General features: G+C 38.6%; 1 protein-coding gene across 1 annotated transcript in view; it reads left to right on the plus strand.

Annotated features, from left to right (window-relative positions):
- LOC126278948 (cGMP-dependent 3',5'-cyclic phosphodiesterase-like) overlaps window positions 1-23,382 on the plus strand; it is a 231,020-nt gene that overhangs the window by 173,798 nt on the left and 33,840 nt on the right. The window contains exons 9-12 of the mRNA XM_049979225.1: window positions 5,685-5,813; window positions 5,907-6,042; window positions 6,198-6,315; window positions 17,585-17,754. Coding sequence (XP_049835182.1) covers window positions 5,685-5,813; window positions 5,907-6,042; window positions 6,198-6,315; window positions 17,585-17,754 — 553 coding nt within the window. The remainder of the gene's footprint in view (window positions 1-5,684; window positions 5,814-5,906; window positions 6,043-6,197; window positions 6,316-17,584; window positions 17,755-23,382) is intronic.

The raw sequence follows: 23,382 nt of genomic DNA on the forward strand, positions 1-23,382 counted from the left end.
TGTCACATGTGGGGCACTTTTGGGGTTCTTCTGTGAGAGGTTCTGGTTTTGAGGGGATGAGGAAGTGGCTCTGGTTATCTGCTTCTGTACCAGGTCGGGAGGGTATTTGTGGGATGCGAAAGTTGTTTTCAGGTTGTTGGTGTAATGGTCCAGGGATTCAGGACTGAAGCAGATTCGTTTGCCACGAAGGCCTAGGCTGTAGGTAAGGGACCGTTTGATATGGAATGGGTGGCAGCTGTCATAATGGAGGTGATACAAATACAAAAACATGGGAATAGCTTCAACAAGAAAGAAGAAAGCCTTAAGGTAAATGGATCCTGGCTTTCTGTGCTGCATGAACGACCATTGCAGGTAGCAAGAGAAGAAACGTACCGGAAATGACCACAGAGAAGCACTTGGATGTTGCCGTGCCAGGCACATATAGTCTGTGGCAGTGAGCTCGGCTCCAGTTCACCACCAGCAATGGAGGTGAAGCTTTGACAATGTCACTCACTCGTGCTGACGAAATGTCAGTAAAATCATCAGACGAACGTCGTCCAAAGAACCGGAGACAGAAGCCAATAGGCAGTTTGTTAACTTGAAAACTAATAGAGGTAGCGTAATGGAGTCACATATTTAATATTTTTATATCAAAGTAACACAACATATGAATTTTCCTCTTTCTGAATTAAATATTTAGCGCCTTCAATTTTTCATAAAGTTTGCAATCTTCATCCCACAGCTCATGAGTCAAGGCAAGAAAGACATTTGCTTCGCAATCTGTGAAGAGCTTTTCGATCATGCAAATGAGAATGAGATGTTACTTAAGAGAATCATAACTGATAGTGAGATATAGGTCTATGGTTATGATGTTGAGATCTGAGCTTCAATCTTCACAATGGGTTGTGAAAGGTTCTCCAAGACCAAAAAAGCTTCATCAAGTCAGGTCAAATGTCAAAGTCATGCTGATAGTTTTCTTTTACTTTGAAGGATTGGTTCATCATGAATTTGTGCCACAGGGACAAACTGTTCATCAATGATACTAGCGGGAAGTGTTGCGAAGCGTGCGAGAAAATGCGACAAACTGTTCATCAATGATACTACCGGGATGTGTTGTGAAGCCTGTGAGAAAATGTGAGAAGGAAATGGCTTGAAATATAGCGAGACAATTTATGGCTCTTGCATCACAATAACGCACCCGTACATTCATCCCTGTCGGTGCATGTATATTGCACAAAAAATGAAATCACTTCTGCTGCCTCATCCTTCATATTCTCCAGACATTGCCCCTATGGACTTTTTTTAATTTCCAAAGTTGAAAACCCTATTGAAATGATGAAGATTTGAAACAATAAATGAGATGAAGAAAAATTTCCAGACGCCGCTTTGCACAATCCTGCAAGAGGTGTACCCAGACTGCTTCCGAAAGTGGAAGCAGCATTGGGAGCAGTGTATCAATTGTGGAGGGGAGTATTTCAAAAGCGACAGTGCACAATAAGTAAGGAGTAAGCATAGAAAAATTTTGTGAACAAAGTTCTGGAATTTTTTGAAAGAACTCGTATATCATTAAGAAATATAACATTTTATGTGGATTGACAACATTTTTTAAAAGAAATTCTGTGTTAATGACATATGCCTTAAGTGGAGATTTACTTCCTATTCTGCTTGAAAGATATTTCTAAGTACGTAGCAGCAGTTGTTGCCAGTTTTCTTTTATGACAGTTGTAACACTTTGCTATTGAAAATATAGTAAATATTGAGATAGATGACTTCTGTTTTGTGATTTTGTATGTTATTTATTAGTATAAGTAATGTCAAATGTTCTCATCTGTTGTACTATATTTATAAATATTATATGCTGGTAAATTGCTACTCACCATATACTGGAGATGATGAGTCGCTGGTAGGCACAAGCTTTTGACCAAAATGGCCATCATCAGAATTAGATAACAAACCATACACTCACACAAACGCAACTCACACACACATGAGTGTGATTATTTCTGTGTGAGCTGCATTTGAATGAATGAATGAATGAATGCGTGCATGCGTCTGTGTGTGTGTGGGGGGGGGGGGGGGGGGGGGGGGGAGGGGCGTGTGCGGTTTATGCTTGTGTGCGTGCGTGTGTTGTCTGGTTCTAATGAAAGCCTTTTTGGCCAAAAGCTTGCATGCGTGTGTTGTCTAGTTCTAATGAAAGTCTTTTTGGCCAAAAGCTTACTTGTTTGATGGTTGTTTTGTTACACCTGCCGGCAACTCAGTGTCTCTGCTATATGGTGAGTAGCAGTCTATACTATTTATAACATTGTCATTATTCCATCCTGGATTTTCCATTCTTTATGTTATGCACTGTTGTGTGACATCATTATTTGGTAACATATTCACTTTTGTAGTCCTGCTGTCCTAAATTGCATATACAATTACAGAATGCTGATAATCATTACTTTGGGATCATCTAATCACAACTGAATAAAACACAATTTTTGTGCCATGCACATTTCACCTTTATTCATTTCAAGGCATCTTCTGTGCCCTGGAATATGTACATATTTTTGTTTATACTATTTAGTTTACAATGAGGATGTTGTTTATAAGCTATGTTTACAACATCCTAAAAGTAAAGTAAATAGTACAAACAAAAATATGTACATATTCCAGATTACTGAAAAGCCTAGCAAAGAATAAAGGTGAAACATGAAGGGCACAAAAATTGTGTTTTATTCAGTTTTTTCTAGATGATCTGAGAGTAATAATTATCAACATACTACATTTATTATTTAGTACCGGTATTTGGCCATTAACTACTACACAGGTATAATATGGTGTTTCTAACTAGCGTAATTTTGTAAATAAGTTAGAACTATAGATGCCCACTCACTGAAAATAGCAGGAGCATTGAATCATCAATAAGTAGTTACGAAGTGGCATCTCTGGAAGCAAGTCATTTCCAAGCTATAGGAATTAATTTGTAAAGTAATGTATTTTATTCTAATGAAAGGGCTGTGTGAAAGAGGAAAAAATCAACAATAATTTGAAGAACTTTTCATTGTTAGAAAGAATGTGCTAATTATTACTTTTGTAAATAACTAATTAATGTAGCAAAAGTTACAGTGCTAAAGATTAACCACAATGGCAGTTAGCTTTTTAGCTGTTTGATAACAGGATCAGAGTTAATTACCATGCCTCTTTCACCCAGTGGATGGAGGATAGCGGAATGCATTAATTTATGTCTTCATTCTTATAACAACTGAGTGGTATATTGTGAGCCATAATATTCTATTTAAGCAACTAAACTCTTACTTCGTTAATAGTGCAGCATCTATTTGGTTCCCTCTTACTTTTGGGCGAAAGATTGAAGGGAGTTTAACGAAGTAAATCAGCTAATTTATTGAACTTGCCAGTGTTATCTATGAGCTTTTAAGAAGAAAATGTATAAAAAGGAGTTGTAAGCCTTCTCAGTAGGCGTAATTTTTTGAAATACATTCAGTTCATCTGGAGGAGAACATTGACAGAAAATTAATTTAATTAGTTGAGTTGAAGAGTTCACAGGGCTAAATGAAAACTTTGTGTTAATATTTCATTTTTACATAAAAAGTTTATATAAATAAAGTGCACTTGATTATGTGGATCATCCTTTATTTTCTCATCAGGTGATAAAATATGGAGTTATTTCTTTTGTACCTGGATTCATAGAAATGGAACATAATACTTTTTAGCCATTGTATCCTGCAGGCACAGTTTCCTTCACTCACCTAGTTTAGCAGGAAATATGAGTGACAACATGAACCTTTTGTGATCACATCCCCATCCTCCATGAGGTCAGCACCTCAGTTTTCTCTTGGAACACAACAAAGAATGTTCCTGGTCCATCTACCATCCAACCAGACCAAGTCTTGCCCACTTCCATTTCATTTTCATTAAAATTGTAGTTACATTCCCAGTGCAGAATGTTCCCTAATCCATTTGCTGTTCTCCTTTCTCTCTTGTGATGAGGAATAACAAGATGAAAGGACAGTAGAGATAATGGTAATACAAATGTAGAAATGGCTTCTCTAGGTTATTCATGTGGCATTGTATTTCACACATATTGTTATGCCTGTAGTTCTCAATATTTCCATAGTTTTTTCTTCTCTCTCTCTCTCTCTCTCTCTCTCTCTCTCTCTCCCCTTCTTCTTCTTCTTCTTCTTCTTCCAAATAAGCAGTGGTAGATTAGGAGTATTTGTGGATGTTTACCTTCATGTGTGATGGTGTTTTAATGGATACTAATAAAAACAGATTTTGCTTGCAATATTTTCATATTACAGTGCTGCAGCAGATTATTTACTCCTGGGCTGTTTGTTGTGGTACATTTTCAAACATAGAGAAAATGTTAAGAAAAGACAGGGTTGAGAAACATTGCATGATGTGCACTAAAATGTCATCTGTTGGGTTTTGTAATATCTCCTCCTAATCAGTAGTTTGTTTTATTTTTAATTGGGTATTTATGCCTTTATCTTGAATAATATATCAAAGTTTTTAAATTGCAGACTACATCGCCTATTTCATGGGCAACAGAATGTTGCAAAATATTTATTTTTACTTTGGTCCTCTGTGGATAGTGTTCTGGGAATATAAAGGCCTGTTTTGATTAATAAAACACAGAAGACACATAAGTAGAATTTCATTTGCCTTGTTAGTATTTATTCATGTTAGAGCGCAGAGCTCTTGCTTCAAGTATGCAACTCCTTATACACTTCTTCATGAAATTATTCAAAGTAATGACACCATGTTATTTAACTCTAAGTACATCACATGTAAGGGCAAATATCATTTAACAGCAGAGCTTGCGGGAAAAGTGTCTGTTCCTTTCTGCTGATAAACATGAACTAATTTCTCTGGTTTTGTCTCTGTCTTCATAAAGAGGGAAACAAAAGAACACACATCATACGTTATATCATCTATTTAATATTATCTATCGATACGAATCTTGGATACACAAAATAAAACAGAGACACTACAGTTGATGGCCTATTATAAAGTGTAGTGAGAATCAGCTGATTGTATGCTGTTGGATCGACATCTTTTTGTTTCAAATCAAATGAAAAAGTGCAATGGGAGTCCATCAGTAGCACTGCCATAAACTGCCACCATAGTTCACCTCTGCTAAATAATATACAAATATGTTTCTCAAAATTCCTTCAGCATTTGAACATGCTGTGAGTATGTTGGCACATAAACTGTTCTGGCATACTTACATTGCTGTGTCAGTCTACTAGAGCCAAAGTATTTTTGTTGTTTGTTCCTCTCAATCAGTGGTAGTCCCTGCTGCTTACTATAGGGCCATTCATGGTGAATAGTATGTTGTAGGACCTTTTAAAAATATTGTCATAAAATTCTGACATAAAATATTTGGTAAGTGATTATTATTATATGCCTTTATTTGCAGTTGCTCTGCTTTATAAATTTTATAAAAGTAACAATATTATGAAATTACTGTGGGACTGCTGGACAGCTAGAAAATTTTGCTGATAACAGAGATACAAAAAGGGGAGGGGTAAGGAAAAATGTTGGCTACCCCTGCTCTCCATCATACTTGCTGCATCTTGTCTGGTCACTTTTCTCACTAGCTGAATTGTATCTTATGAGGTCATATATAAAGCCATGCATCTGTTTCCCATTATGAAAATAGTCTGTTGTTTGTATGTAATTTTTCTTTTCTTGTGCTTCAGATTTATTCTCCTCGTGAAGAAAGGATATCGGGACACACCGTATCACAACTGGATGCATGCATTCTCTGTGGCCCATTTTGCCTTCCTTTTGGTTAAAAATCTTGACCTAATAAATAAATCATATATAACGTAAGTTCTTATATTTTTATGATTTCCTGAAGTAGTGAAGAATCTTAGACTTTGTCATTGCATGTGTAATTATTTCATTTCCTCAACACTTAGGGCACTGGAAGGACTAGCATTCATTATATCATGCTTGTGTCATGATTTGGACCATCGCGGAACAAACAATTCCTTTCAGACAGAGTCTGGAACAGTCTTAGCAAGTCTGTACAGTTCTGAGGGATCTGTTATGGAGGTGAGAATTAAGAGTTTCATCCACTGGACTTACCATGTAGTGTATGTCACAGTGATGCTATATTGAAAACTATTACCTTTTTCCTTAAAGTACTCATTTGGTGATTTAGTCTTATTACTTTCATTAATTTTGTTTCCCTGGTGCCTTTTGTTTAGAGACACCATCTGGCACAGACTCTGTGCATACTAAATACAGATGACTGTAACATACTAGATGGCCTTGACAGGAATGAATACACTACGTGTTTGGACATTATACGGGACATAATATTAGGTAAGACATATAAGAAGACATTATGTGTATTTATATCACCTGCTTTAAAAAAGAGAAAGTTGAGATTGAAAAGAAAGTAAAAGTTTCAAGATACGTAAAAAAGAGTCCTATTAGCCTTTAGCAAACATACAATAGGATGAGTTTAAATTCTCAGAAGTCACAGTTAATGTCAATTTTCAAAGGCAGAGGTTAATGTGGTGCAGGAGAAGTAACTAAATGTTTTGAAACTCTGTCAGTATATTTGTGGTCTTTATTTTCAATGCATTAGGTTGGTGCACAAGTTCATAGCATTTTTTCTTTGCTTGTTGCTATTGTGATTTCTGTGGGTTTATTTATTGATTGTCATTTTGTATTCGTGGGTTACTGGTGCTGTTTAAGTTTATATATTGTCATTTTTTATCTGGAGATAGTGAGTGGAGCTGTGGGTACTAGAAAATTGAATAGAAATGGAGAAATTGGAACATTTTCGACATATTCTTCTGTTTGAGTTCAGTAGAGGGGTGACAGCAATGGAGGCAACCAGAAACATTTGCACCATGTATGGGGAGAATTCCATTGGACAGAGAATGGCAAGAAAATGGTTTTCTCGTTTTAAGGAGCATCAGTTTGACATCAGTGACTCTTCACATCCAGGAAGACCTTCGGGGCTGGATGAAGATATTTGAACACATTAATGCAGAATGATACTGTGCTTGATAACTGTCAACTGTAATAAACTATGTTCATTCCACCATTTCGTGACATTTGTATGCAGGGGGAAGATCCACTAATTGGGTGTATGGGTGCTGTGTGCTCTAAACTAAAATCACAAAAATGAGAGGGTGGCCATATCTGCACCACTCTTTACTTGTCATCAAATGGTTCATGATCAACACCGAACATTCTTATCCTGTATCATTACTGGTGACGAGAAATGGTGTCTGCCTGCTAACTTAAGGAAAAGAGAGGGATGATTGAGTCCAGGCAAAGCAGCAACTCCCCATACAAAGACTTGCACACATCTGCAAAAGACAATGTTACGCATCTGATGGAACAGCAACAGTGTGGTATACCACAAATTGCTTCTCTGAGTCGTAACCATCACTGCTGACATTTATTGTCATCAACTGAGACACCTGCAGTCCGAGAAGAATGACCAGGAAGACTGCGTGAAGTAATGCTGCTCCCCAATAATGCCCGCACACATTCTGCTAGGCTGACAGAAGACATTATACAGGAGTTGGGCTGGGAAGACATTCTGCACTCACCTCATTCACCTGATCTTGTGCTCAGATGTTCATATTTTACTATCTCTACTGAACAACCTTCAATGGACTTCCTTTCTGGACGAAAATGTGCTCCAAACATGGCTTGATGAGTTCTTCGCCTGAAAATCACATTGTTTCTACACTTGAGGAATCAAAGAGTTACCCCAGCATTGGCAGACTGTTATAAATAGTGAAGGAGAATATATTATTGATGACTAAAGTCTCTGTTGATGTGTATCTGTTGGGTTTATTAAACTTGTGGAAAAACACTAAGAACTTAAGCACCATCCTAATAAGTAATATTTTTATATCATTAATTATTCACTACAATGAAGCACAGTGACATATTCTCGTTTTCCTTTAATGTATAGTAATATCATTTACATCAAATTCAAATATATATAAATTGTGTTCAGTTTTTAAAAAGATACCGAGGTATGTAATGTAACACACAGTTTAAATAGTCCATATGCTGAACTAGTGCCTTTTCTTTATAGTATGTATGCATGTGCAGTATGTATGCATGGGAAGTTTTAAGCTGTGTCCTTAATAAAACTAGCAGTGGCATCAGGATCAAGCAATGCAATAAATGGTTAACAGAGTTTTAGATTATGTACCATTTTACAGAGCCTTCATGTGGTCTTGGCTCGATTATTGGCACACAATGTATGGATCTGCAAGACCCTCTCGTTTACAGACGTTAGACATGGTGCTAAGCCACCACTTCACATCAGGCAGTGACTCCTCATGATGCAACAGGAATATAAAACACTGTCCATGCCCTACATGCCAGCATACCATACTATTGCTGGACCTCCAATAGAAAGGCTTTCCCATAATTGCCAATGAGCAATGAGCTGCTATAAGATTTGGGCAAATTATCTCCTTTTGGAGATGGGTGTGGCTGGTTGAAAGTTTTATGTAAAGACTGGAGCAGGTCTCCACCTTCACTCCTACAGAGGCCCAGTATTATTTAAAACTTGACGAATTATAAGAAAGTTTTCACACCAGCTATTATATTTCAATCTCATTTTAAGACTTTAGATATGCATCACAGTTTTAAAATTGTGTACACTGATGGCTCCAAATAAATGGACTCCCTTTGCTGTTAAGTGGCGTTCCCCAACCTAGCTGAGCTGCCTAGGGGGCCTGCAGGGAACACAGATGTGCTATTCTCCTGCTGGATGTCATTTTATCGGTGAGTCAGAGAAAAATGCTGTTGTGAGAAGAAGAATGGCTGGCAGCGACAGTAAGCTGCAGTTGGTGAAGCCAACTATACTGCCACGGCATTCCTCGCGCCAGTCGCTCTGACAGCGTGAAATGGTGCTGACCCGCCTCTTAACTGAGCACTATCTCCCTCACACATCACACACGGCTTCCTGCTACGGCAAGCAAGACGAACACCCCCCACCCCCAGTCTGTGATGCTTGTGGTGTGTAAAGCACTGAATGCCTCTTCTAATAATTTCCGGGTATGCAGCCGGATCCCGTCGACATTCTGCCACGATATTTCGGCCCAGAGACGTCCGGCCATCATCAGGTGAGTACACAACTACTACGGTAGTACTCACCTGATGATGGCCGGACGTCTCTGGGCTGAAATATTGTGGCAGAATGTCGACGGGATCCGGCTGCATACCTGGAAATTATTAGAAGAACAAATACGCCGGGAAAATTTCAGAAGTCACACTGAATGCCTCCTTGCCCTGCCCCCTCAACCTCCAGTGCACACACACACTGTTTTATCTGTTAAATTAGTGTTGTTATTCAATCTTTTGTTTCAATACCACCGTTTTTTATTATCATATTCTCTTACACTTTCTTTCAATATCTCTACCATCTTTCCACATCTTTCTACTTGAGTGAACAGCTTACAAGAACACAAATTTCTGCTTCCTTATTCTTTCAAATTCCATCCTTGTTTGCAGGAGTATCCTTATCCTCACAAACACCACTGATATCTAGTACAGCTATCATGAGCAATCATCTGGGCTGAGGAGAGTGATTGCAGGAAGCACAGGAAAGGGAAAAATGATGGATGTGTGCATAGTGCAAGGAAGAGGAGGAGAAAATCGGAAAAAGAAGAAGGAGCAGAAGGAAAAGAAGATGAAATAAAATCTAATTCAAAGTAAATAAGGGGAGGACAGGAAGATTTGGAAGATATGAAATGAGCTAAGGAAGGGATAGAATAGGCACAGAAAAGAATGGAGGAGCAGGGGCTGGAGAGCTGTAAGGGGACAGAGGCAGGAGGAGCGCAGGTATGAGCGGGCTTGCACTTGCAGGAAAATAAAATGTGCTGGAGAGACAACAACCATTTTCAAGTAATGTGGAAAGCAGAGGGTATAATTAATTATGTAGCAATGGAAATCACATTTGTCGTGCTATGCAGCATGTGAGCATCCCATTGCGAAACCTAATCAAGCAGCTGCTTTCATGTTTTATGAGCCCATTTGACTCTCAGAATTACACTGTAAAATGTGGATAGTGGTCTAGTCTGTGTATCTCTAATTCACTACCTACCGAAACTCCTAAATAGCCACGTTAGTCCAGAGATGAGACTGAATGTATAACCAAAAAAATGGTTTCTCCAACAAACATGTTTTTAATGAAAACTATTTGCCAAATTTACTAAATATGCTACATTGTTGTTGTTGTTGTCTTCAGTCCTGGGACTGGTTTGATGCAGCTCTCCATGCTACTCTATCCTGTGCAAGCTGCTTCATCTCCCAGTACCTACTGCAACCTACATCCTTCTGAATCTGCTTAGTGTACTCATCTCTCGGTCTCCCTCTACGATTTTTACCCTCCACACTGCCCTCCAATGCTAAATTTGTGATTCCTTGATGCCTCAAAACATGTCCTACCAACCGATCCCTTCTTCTAGTCAAGTTGTGCCACAAACTTCACTTCGCCCCAATCCTATTCAATACCTCCTCATTAGTTACGTGATCTATCCACCTTATCTTCAGTATTCTTCTGTAGCACCACATTTCGAAAGCTTCTATTCTCTTCTTGTCCAAACTAGTTATCGTCCATGTTTCACTTCCATACATGGCTACACTCCAAACAAATACTTTCAGAAACGACTTCCTGATACATAAATCTATATTCGATGTTAACAAATTTCTCTTCTTCAGAAACGCTTTCCTTGCCATTGCCAGTCTACATTTTATATCCTCTCTACTTCGACCATCATCAGTTATTTTACTTCCTAAATAGCAAAACTCCTTTACTACTTTAAGTGTCTCATTTCCTAATCTAATTCCCTCAGCATCACCCGATTTAATTTGACTACATTCCATTATCCTCGTTTTGCTTTTGTTAATGTTCATCTTATATCCTCCTTTCAAGACACTGTCCATTCCGTTCAACTGCTCTTCCAAGTCCTTTGCCGTCTCTGACAGAATTACAATGTCATCGGCGAACCATAAAGTTTTTACTTCGTCTCCGTGAATTTTAATACCTACTCCAAATTTTTCTTTTGTTTCCTTTACTGCTTGCTCAATATACAGATTGAATAACATCGGGGAGAGGCTACAACCCTGTCTCACTCCTTTCCCAACCACTGCTTCTCTTTCATGCCCCTCGACTCTTATTACTGCCATCTGGTTTCTGTACAAATTATAAATAGCCTTTCGCTCCCTGTATTTTACCCCTGCCACCTTTAGAATTTGAAAAAGAGTATTCCAGTCAACATTGTCAAAAGCTTTCTCTAAGTCTACAAATGCTAGAAACGTAGGTTTGCCTTTTCTTAATCTTTCTTCTAAGATAAGTCATAAGGTCAGTATTGCCTCACGTGTTCCAACATTTCGACGGAATCGAAACTGATCCTCCCCGAGGTCCGCATCTACCAGTTTTTCCATTCGTCTGTAAAGAATTCGCGTTAGTATTTTGCAGCCGTGGCTTATTAAACTGATAGTTCGGTAATTTTCACATCTGTCAGCACCTGCTTTCTTTGGGATTGGAATTATTATATTCTTCTTGAAGTCTGAGGGTATTTCGCCTGTCTCATACATCTTGCTCACCAGCTGGTAGAGTTTTGTCATGACTGGCTCTCCCAAGGCCGTCAGTAGTTCTAATGGAATGTTGTCTACTCCGGGGGCCTTGTTTCGACTCAGGTCTTTCAGTGCTCTGTCAAACTCTTCACACAGTATCGTATCTCCCATTTCGTCTTCATCTACATCCTCTTCTATTTCCATAATATTGTCCTCAAGTACATCGCCCTTGTATAAACCTTCTATATACTCCTTCCACCTTTCTGCCTTCCCTTCTTTGCTTAGAACTGGGCTGCCATCTGAGCTCTTGATATTCATACACGTGGTTCTCTTCTCTCCAAAGGTCTCTTTAATTTTCCTGTAGGCAGTATCTATCTTACCCCTAGTGAGATAAGCTTCTACATCCTTACATTTGTCCTCTAGCCATCCCTGTTTAGCCATTTTGCACTTCCTGTCGATCTTATTTTTGAGACGTTTGTATTCCTTTTTGCCTGCTTCATTTACTGCATTTTTATATTTTCTCCTTTCATCAATTAAATTCAATATTTCTTCTGTTACCCAAGGATTTCTAGCAGCCCTCGTCTTTGTACCTACTTTATCCTCTGCTGCCTTCACTACTACATCCCTCAGAGCTACCCATTCTTCTTCTACTGTATTTCTTTCCCCTACTCCTGTCAATTGTTCCCTTATGCTCTCTCTGAAACTCTGTACAACCTCTGGTTCTTTCAGTTTATCCAGGTCCCATCTCCTTAATTTCCCCCATTTTTGCAGTTTCTTCAGTTTTAATCTACAGGTCATAACCAATAGATTGTGGTCAGAGTCCACATCTGCCCCTGGAAATGTCTTACAACTTAAAACCTGGTTCCTAAATCTCTGTCTTACCATTATATAATCTATCTGATACCTTTTAGTATCTCCAGGGTTCTTCCACGTATACAACCTTCTTTCATGATTCTTAAACCAAGTGTTAGCTATGATTAAGTTGTGCTCTGTGCAAAATTCTACTAGGCGGCCTCCTCTTTCATTTCTTAGCCCCAATCCATATTCACCTACTATGTTTCCTTCTCTCCCTTTTCCTACACTCGAATTCCAGTCACCCATTACTATTAAATTTTCGTCTCCCTTCACTATCTGAATAATTTCTTTTATTTCATCGTACATTTCTTCAATTTCTTCTTCATCTGCAGAGCTAGTTGGCATATAAACTTGTACTACTGTAGTAGGTGTGGGCTTCGTATCTATCTTGGCCACAATAATGCGTTCACTATGCTGTTTGTAGTAGCTTACCCGCATTTCTATTTTCCTATTCATTATTAAACCTACTCCTGCATTACCCCTATTTGATTTTGTGTTTATAACCCTGTAGTCACTTGACCAGAAGTCTTGTTCCTCCTGCCACCGAACTTCACTAATTCCCACTATATCTAACTTTAACCTATCCATTTCCCTTTTTAAATTTTCTAACCTACCTGCCCGATTAAGGGATCTGACATTCCACGCTCCGATCCGTAGAACGCCAGTTTTCTTTCTCCTGATAACGACATCCTCCTGAGTAGTCCCCGCCCGGAGATCCGAATGGGGGACTATTTTACCTCCGGAATATTTTACCCAAGAGGATGCCATCATCATTTAATCATACAGTAAAGCTGCATGTCCTCGGGAAAAATTACGGCTGTAGTTTCCCCTTGCTTTCAGCCGTTCGCAGTACCAGCACAGCAAGGCCGTTTTGGTTAATGTTGCAAGGCCAGATCAGTCAATCATCCAGACTGTTGCCCCTGCAACTACTGAAAAGGCTGCTGCCCCTCTTCAGGAACCACATGTTTGTCTGGCCTCTCAACAGATACCCCTCCGTTGTGGTTGCACCTACGGTACGGCCATCTGTATCGCTGAGGCACGCAAGCCTCCCCACCAACGGCAAGGTCCATGGTTCATGGGGGGATGCTACATGTCACATTTGAAAGCCCACTGCATTACTTACACGTAACTCAGCAGAAACTGGCAGTTTATTTACAAAACTACACTTATAACACACAGTATTTTGTACTAATTTCTTTCTTTTGCGAAATAATCATCCAACTGCTTTTTGTTTGTGGTTTTCATTCAGTTTTGTCTGACAAGGATTCTCATTTTCTGCAGTCAAAATATTGGAGTAGTCAAATAAATATTGTCCTCTGTACTCTAATAACAGATAAACATGTTTCAGAGCCTCAGTCTTCACAATAAAATGTGAGTTATGTGTATTATAATGTATTCTGTGCAAAAGTATTTGACATAATTATAACAGAAGACTTCATGTTTCATTTTTTATTTTTTTCAAAAATTGCCGAACTGTGTGCGTAGATCCACAAACTGGATAATGCACATCTAGATTTTAAGGACCAAAAGTCAAAGGAGAATTGTACCATTTACAGATGTGTCATTTGTGACGCCTGAATATTACAGGCAGATGCGGAATATAGTGTGATTGCAGGTGCAATACCTGATCAGTCTGTTGCAGACACTTGTTTTGTGAACATGGCAGCACATGGCACATCAAAAGTTAACCAGCTTTGATTGTGGGATGGTAATTTCTGCAAGACGCATGGATCTTAACATATCTGTGATTACATAAGAACTCAGGTTGCCGAACCAAAATGTTAATATGGACCTTCACTATTGCAGAGACACAGGATGACCCCAAGTGTCTCATAAAGGGATGATGGCACATTGCCTCCACATAGCCGTATGAGGTGATGTACCAGGAGTAGAAGTATGAACCCAGAATTCAGTTGCAACAACTACACGTCTGTTGTTTGAAACTGATGAACCATATTTTATTCAAAATAATCTTAATCGGTTCTTATACATTTCTCTTCCCTCCCTGGCAGGATATGAATGCCACACCAAAAAAACCTTTCTTCTTTTTAAGTGAACCAGTCAGTGAGCTATATTCATACATTTTCATATGAATTGAAGTGTTGTTCAGTGAGAGTGTGTCCCAGTGATGCAAATAGACGATAATCAGATGGAACCAAATCTGGAGAGAATAAGCCACATGCCCTAGTGTTTCCCAAGTGAATGCCTCGATTGTTTCCCTAATCCATTTTGCTGTGTGTGATGGGGCAGTATCATGGAGCAATATGACTTTACGTTGCCTTTTTTCCATATTCTGGTCTTCTTCACGTAGTTTTTGTTGTTGTTGTGGTCTTCAGTCCTGAGACTGGTTTGATGCAGCTCTCCATGCTACTCTATCCTGTGCAAGCTTCATCATCTCCCAGTACCTTCTGCAACCTACATCCTTCTGAATCTGCTTAGTGTATTTGTCTCTACGATTTTTACCCTCCACACTGCCCTCCAATACTAAACTGGTTATCCCTTGATGCCTCAGAACATCTCCTACCAACCGATCCCTTCTTCTAGTCACGTGGGCCACAAACTATCTATTCTCTTCTTGTCCAAACTAATTATTGTCCATGTTTCACTTCCATACATGGCTATGCTTTCATACAAATAGTTTCAGAAATGACTTCCTGACACTTAAATCTATACTCGATGTTAAGAAATTTCTCTTCTTCAGAAACACTTTCCTTGCCATTGCCAGTCTATATTTTATATCCTCTCTACTTCGACCATCATCAGTTATTTTGCTCCCCAAATAGCAAAACTCCTTTACTACTTTAAGTGTCTCAATTCCTAATCTAATTCCCTCAGCATCACCCGACTTAATTCGACTACATTCCATTATCCTCGTTTTGCTTTTGTTGATGTTCATCTTTTATCCTCCTTTCAAGACACTATCCATTCCGTTCAACTGCTCTTCCAAGTCCTTTGCTGTCTCTGACAGAATTACAATGTCATTGGCGAACCTCAAAGTTTTTATTTCTTCTCCATGGATTTTAATACCTACTCCGAATTTTTCTTTTGTTCCCTTTACTGCTTGTTAAATATACAGATTGAATAAAGTCAGGGAGAGGCTACTACCCTGTCTCACTCCCTTCCCAACCACAGCTTCCCTTTCGTGTCCATCGACTCTTGTAACTGCCATCTGGTTTTGGTACAAATTGTAAATAGCCTTTTGCTCCCTGTATTTTACCCCTGCCACCTTCAGAATTTGAAAGAGCGTATTCCAGTCAACATTGTCAAAAGCTTTCTCTAAGTCTACAAATGCTAGAAACGTAGGTTTGCCTTTCCTTGCGCTAGCTTCTAAGATAAGTCATAGGGTCAGGATTGCCTCACGTGTTCCAACATTTCTACGGAATTCAAATTGATCTTCCTCAAGGTATGCTTCTACCAGTTTTTCCATTTGTCTGTAAAGAATTCGTGTTAGTATTTTGCAGCCGTGACTTGTTAAACTGATAGTTCGAGAATTTTCACATCTATCAACACCTGCTTTCTTTCGGATTGGAATTATTATATTCTTCTTGAAGTCTGAGGGTATTTCGCCTGTCTCATACATCTTGCTCACCAGCTGGTAGAGTTTTGTCAGTACTGGCTCTCCCAAGGCCGTCAGTAGTTCTAATGGGATGTTGTCTACTCCCTTGTTTCGACTCAGTTCTTTCAGTGCTCTGTCGAACTCATCATGCAGTATCATATCTCCCATTTCATCTTCATCTACCTCCTCTTCCATTTCCAAAATATTGTCCTCAAGTACATCGCCCTTGTATAGACCCTCTATATACCCCTTCCACCTTTCTGCTTTCCCTTCTTTTCTTAGAACTGGGTTTCCATCTGAGCTCTTGATATTCATACAAGTGGTTCTCTTTTCTCCAAAAGTCTCTTTAATTTTCCTGTAGGCAGTATCTATCTGACCCCTAGTGAGATAAGCCTCTACATCCTTACATTTGTCCTCTAGCCATGCCTGCTTAGCCAATTTGCACTTCCTGTCGATCTCATTTTTGAGATGTTTGTATTCCTTTTTGCCTGCTTCGTTTACTGCATTTTTATATTTTCTCCTTTCATCTCCTTTTCATGTAATGCTCAATTTAAACTGATCATTTGCTGTTGGTAGCGATCAGTGATAACGGTTCCACCAGGTTTTAGCAGCTCATAATAGATGACACCCTCCTGATCTGACCAAGCACAGAGCATTCTCTTCTTTAGAAGATTTGGTCTTGCAGTGGATGTCGTGGTTTACCTGGATTCACCCATGATTTACCATGCTGAGGATTCTCAAAATATATCCATTTTCCATCACCTGTCACTGTTCAATGGATAAATGACTTTCTTTGTACCAGTTGAGCAGCATTTCACAAGCGGTCTTTCGATTTGCTTGCTGTCTTTCATTCATTTGATACAGAACCCATTTTCACACTTTCTGAAACTATCCCATAGCTTTCAACCGAAGAGAAATGGCTTTCTGTCTCACATTTAATTGTTCGGCAAGTTCTTGTTGAGTTTGAGCATCACCCACATCCAATATGGTCTTCAGTTCGTTGTCTTCGAACTTTGTCAGTGGTTTCCTGTCCTCATCATTAAATTTTGTCAAAATCACCACTTTTCAATTTTTGAACCACTCGAAATACTGTTTTCGCAAGAGCATGTTTGCCGAAAGGTTCAACACACATTTTATGCGATTCTGCAACAGTTTTCTTCAAATGATAACAGGAAACCAGTGCTCCGCAAAATGTATTTTACAGGCACAAAACTCAACATATTATGGGTTTGAAACAGACACTGATAGACAGAACTTGGGTTACTGTGTGTTGACATTCATCATCAGTCGTTACAGGAAGCAGATGGCACTGGAGCCACAGTCTCACAGGCCCTATACTGACTGCTAGCGCCATCTATATGGAAATTCCAGTTTCACACTTCTACACATGGTAGGGACCTGCTGCAGGTTGGATTGCGGATGATTTGAATGTAGTGACAGGGAACCATTTCTGCCAGGACTGTATGGTGATAAGTGCGCTTTATATGCTCTAGTAGCTGATGACTGACTTTTTTCCAGTGCTTTCCCATGAGACATTTGGCCACTTAGTGTATATTAATCCAAAGTTTGGAATTAGCACCACAAACTCAACTTCTTATTACATCTTCTTTATTTTAGCCACAGATTTGGCTCATCACTTGAGAGTATTGAAGGAGCAAAGAGTAATGGTGTCCAATGGGTTTGACAAATCAAATGACAGACATCGGAAACTGCTGTTATTTTTGCTGATGACTGCTGCAGACCTGAGTGATCAAACTAAGGACTGGCAGGTCTCCAGACAGATAGCTGTGAGTATATGGCAGTAGGTGAAGTATTTGTTAATTAAAAATTTATGCTTAATGCCATCATTATAGATATGTAATTCATGATGAACATTAACCAGTATACCATTATAAATTGCTCAGACACAAGCAGCACACCTTCTCTCATTCTATATTATCAAGTAGCGCCTTTATGAGAAGAGGCAGCAGCAATCATCTTTCATATTGAAAATGTATACTGAAGTGTGCCTTTTGTGTATTAGAATGGATCTCCTAGAAACGACCTGTTAATACTTTCAGAAACCAGACAACAGGTTGCATAGAGCAACCTGCTTGATGTAGATTTACACTGAAAATAATTATTAGTGAACAACTACACAAAGTCACAAGGAACTATTGTAGTAAAAGGATAAACTTGTAACAAAAAGTAACAATTACCACTGAATTACAGAAAGGTACCACAAATTCTGGAATTATGAAGTTTAGACACTTTCCTCTCTATCTGTGCAACTATTAGGAATATAGCAGTGTAATGCTATAAAGATCATGTGCTATCTTAACAAGTTTCATCCAACTCTGTTGGTATACAGCCTCCTCCTTCCATTTTTTCTGATGTGTAGCTTGTTTAGGGCCATTTCCACATTTTCAGCTTAAAATAATCATGGTCTCTTAACCCTTTTTCCCTCCTCGATGAATCTATAGGCTTCTCATGATTTCCACTATTGAATGCCTATCCATCTCATCATATTCTCCATTGTGCAGTGTCTTCTCTCTCCTCCATGTTAAACAAGACCAATGATTTGCCTCATCGTCCTTCTAAATAGAGTTTAGTGAGTGATGTTGTAGACCATGAACTTTGACAGGCATAGCCCATATCAATTCAGGCAGACTGGGAAAAATCTTACCTTCATAGTCTCGGATGTTATTGAATTTAGCATATGTTAAAATGAAGGACTTAGTAAGGAACACACATTTTTTCTTTTCTTCAAAAAAATTTCTGCTCTGAGATACAGCCCTCCAAAGATGAGACTGCACATACCATTTTAAAGGTCCAAATTTTTGAAATTTTTTTAAAATGCCTTATCTCTGGAACAGGTCTAGATATTTTGTTGGTTTTTTTATTTGAAAAATAATTGCTTTATGATTACAAAGAAATCCTTCATTTGGATTTATCTGTCAAAGTTCTTTTGCTATAGTGTTCTGAACTTTTTTTTCTTTCCAAAATGCCAATCCATAAAATTTTGATTTTTTTTTCTGTTGGTTAGTACCATACAGTTCTAGATTCCCTGAAAAGGAGAGTTTCTACTTTTAGGTTGAACAGGTTTTATAAACAGTTGAAATTTTTGCCATACATAAAACCTGTTTTATTACCACATTATCATATAACAGGCTCATAAAAATCAAAACCTAGCCTTATTTAACATAATTTTAGTTTTTCAAGATGAGTAAGAGACTCATTTTTCAAGCATTTTAAATGGTTCCAAAATGTATGTGAAAGGTCCAAAGACTTAAACATTTCAATTTATACAACTTCTGTGCACTCTGTTGTGTACTGAAATTAGCCAGTCAGTGAACTAATAATGTGTTGCACTGCTTCAGTATCTTCCTTTGATATAGAGTCATGCCTTCCTGTTGAACCAATAGGAACTGTAGTACTTAAAATCTTCAAAACATTGTGAACAGAAAATGAGTGCTGATGGTGTTGTTGCTGTCCTGTAGTTGGAAACCTATATCCAGCAGCTGGTCCATGTGGTAGCATAAAGTTCACTAAAATTTCATTTAACTCATAATTGGTGTCTATAATCTCTGCAATCCACCAGTCACAGTCATACACACATGCCACAAACATCCCATTCTCAGGTTGGGAATCTGGATATTATCCTACTGTTTCTGAGGTGTTGGCCAAATGAACATAATTTCTTTTCTTGCTCTTTAAAGTGCGTGCAATATGAGTTTGCCCATCACTTTGAGTCCAAATGTGTGTCTTCTCAATTCCTTTCACAGGAGTAGTTTGTTTGGATCATTATTCTTTTTTATGCTCATGGAATTCTTCGATTTCCTCTTTGGACAAAAGAATAAGAATGAGGGCTGTGGATGTGTAAGATTTCACAACTCTTGTGAAATCCTCAGCCTTCTGAATTGCAGCTGTAATTGGCCTGGAAAGATTATGGTTTGTAGCACGGTGCTTCAGCAGGTCTCCTGCACCATCACAAGGCCCCTTCCCATGACCAGTAGCACTGTATACTCAGTCAATTGGAACAAGCAACTTACTCAATTCAAACAGCTGGTAACGATTTTTAAAATGTCTAGGAGCACCATTAGAAATAATGATGATCTTCTCTGCCCTTATTTGCAGTTGAAAAATTTTGTACATTGCTAGCAAAGCATGTACTGAGTTATGTCCTGTGTCATCACTTATAATTGCAACACTTGTGGTCTTGGGTTGAAAATATGTCATTCCTACAAAAATTGAAACCTGGTCATTATGCCAATGATACTCTAGAGCTTCTTGCGGAAGAATGACTGACTTTACATCACTAATGACTTCACATGTCCACCCAAGGTGTCATATGTCATGTGCTGCAGCAAGTTCTTCAATGTTGCCACACACAGTTCAAAATTCGCACAGTACACACATAAGCAGACATCTGTTTGTGTGTGTGTGGAACTACCCACTTAGAGCATAGTGCATAAAATTTTGATCTTCCAATATGTGAAGTTGTATAGTTGTTCTTATAAACTGCAAAAGTTTCTTTAATACTATAAGTCCTGTACCTCTTCACTTTTACAACTTTTTGACCTTCAACTGGAAGAGCAGTCCCATTTATCTTCCAGATAAAATGACTGCACTATTTGAACTTGAGCTGCTTCTACAGGATGACTATAATAGAGATCTGGTCTTCCAAAGACTCCTTTTACAGACATCATATTTCTTGATTTGTCTACCGTGTACTTTGATGCTGATGGAACATGGTTCAAAATTTTTTTCTTTGAATATATCTCTGGAATAATAGTTAAAACTTGCACCTTTTCACTGTAGGATGCACAATATTCAACAGCTGAATTGATATTTGTGAAAAATTCCTGGCAAGAGGTGCAAAACTGCTTTGGTTCATTTTCTTCTGAAGATGGAATTTCTGCTTTGAAGAGTGTGGTCGCTTTAGCTGTAGTGTATTCATCTATAGCATTAGCAATTTCTCTGTGATTTCTTGATGCATAGAGCTTATGACTCTACATCACTGACCATGGTTTCTTAACAGGGCTAACACCTACCTCTGTTGTTGACTGGTTCAGGGTATTTAAATCTTCCTCTATTGATGCAAAATCTTTATCATCTGCGCCATGGGAGGCTTTACCTTGTTCAGATACTATCATTGTTGTTACTCTGTCAAAACATAAAAAGTCATCACTGGAAACACCTTCACTTTGAAACAGAGTCTTCAAATGAGAGCACTTATTTCCAACCTGAACAATGTCTGTATTTTTGTTTGTCTTATATATCACTCTTTTATGGGTATGCAAATAGTCATCACACTTCATTCTCTTCTGGTCCCAGTCAGAAGACGTTTCAAACAGTCCTGCACTGCAACTATGTCACCTGGCAGATTCGTCATGAAAACACAGAACTCATTGGATGGTCTCAGATTTCGTAGAAGCCTCTACAGGAAACAAATTAGCACTGAACAACTACAATACAGAAACCTGCAGTGAACCACCACGACAAAGAAACTGACTAGAAACTACAAGTGTAAGAAATTTCTGCAACAACGAAAATGAAAAGAAGTAACTGCAACAAAGAAAGTAATAAGAAATAACTGCAACAAAGACAATAGAAATAAACACTGTAACAAAGAAATTAGTAAGAAACAACTTCTGTGAAGACATACATTACCCATGAAAGTTAAAAAAAATTAATAATAATTTTTTTTAAAATAAAACCTGTCCATCTTAAAAGTAGAATCTCTCCTTTTCAGGGAATGTAGAACTTTAGGATGCTATACAAAATGTCATTTGACTAAGGCCTCCCATCTTGTAGACTGTTTGCCAGGTGCAAGTCTTTCGATTTGACACCACTTCGGCGACTTGCGTATCGATGGGGATGAAATAAAGATGATTAGGACAACACAACACCCAGTCCCTGAGAAAAATCTCTTACGCAGCTGGGAATCGAACCTGGGCCCTTAGGATTCTGTCACGCTGACCACTCAACTATTGGGGGCGGCCTTTATGGTACTAATGAACAGAAAAAGAATCAAAATTTTATGTATTGGCATTTTTGAAAAAAAAATTCCATAAATTATAAAAAAGTTCAGAACACTATGGTAAAAGAACTTTGACAGATATGTCCAAATGGATGATTTCTTTGTAATTATAAAGCAATTGTCTTTCAAATTAAAAAAAAACAACAAAATATCTCGAACTGTTCCAGAGATACATCATTTTAAAATGTCTTCCGAAATCTGCATCTTCAAAATGGTGTCACCTTTGGAGGCCTGTATCTCGGTGCAGGAATTTTTTTTTTTTGGTGAAAACAAAACAATACGTGTTTCTGACTTACTCCTGAATTTTAACATATGCTAAATTCAATAACATCTGAGACCATGCAGGTAACCCCCCTACCTCAAGTGATATGGATTATGCATCATATTCCTGTCCCCCACACCTGCTGCCTCCACCCTTCCACCTTTCTTCTCCACACATCAGCTGCCTTCCTTTGAAGCACCAGCTACCCCTCTTTCTGCTTCCCCCTCTTCTTTCTCTCTGCACCCAGCCCGCCTGACAAAGGCCTTCAGCCTAGTTCATCTGTGTGTGTGTGTGTGTGTGTGTGTGTGTGTGTGTGTGTGTGTGTGTGTGCGCGCGCGCGCGCGTGTGTTTTCTCCAACTTGACAAAGGATTCGTTTGAAATAAATAAGCTTTGTTGTATGACTGTCGATGGCTCAACACTTCTGCTATTTGTGAGTGCTCCCCTTTACTCTTATTTACATTCTATCTTAACTTTGCTTCCATTTTCAGGTATTGGACTTTATCACATGTGATAGGGATTTGTTGCTTAAATTATTTTACAGGCCGAGGAAACATCTGTCTTTCAAATGTATCAACTCTTTTAAGTCGCATTTGATTTCACTGTTTCTAGAGTATTATGCTTTCTATATGTGTATCATAATAAAAAAGTGATTGACAATTTAGGATGAAAGGGGAGGATGTCAGTACATCATTATGTGCAAGCACAATATAGCTCTGGCAGCAGCAGCGGTGCAGTCCAGTAGTGTGTGGATTTGTATGTAGTCTCATCACTTTCCCAAGCAGTTTTATAGTCAAATTCACACATCTTGTTAATGAAGGATAGCACACAGATACATATCACAATAGTTATGTTAGAGACCACATAAGACAGGTGAGTGGCAACTGGTAGCTGAGGCAACTGTGCACAAGACAGAAGGTGTGACCAAACGCATGCTCTTCCTGTTTGTTGCTGTGGTACCTGTCCTGTAAATAACTAGCAGTCATTCACTTTGCTGTTCTGTGATAAGTATAAGTATAGGTATAATGTCTGCATTTCACCTCTGATTTCAAACTTAATCTATGTCCAAATATCAGGGAGTGATCTTACTCCAATCTTGACATAACCATGTAGTACATCCTAGTTTCCTTCAT

This window comes from Schistocerca gregaria, chromosome 6 (genome assembly GCF_023897955.1).
Source record: "Schistocerca gregaria isolate iqSchGreg1 chromosome 6, iqSchGreg1.2, whole genome shotgun sequence".
NCBI lineage: Eukaryota > Metazoa > Arthropoda > Insecta > Orthoptera > Acrididae > Schistocerca > Schistocerca gregaria.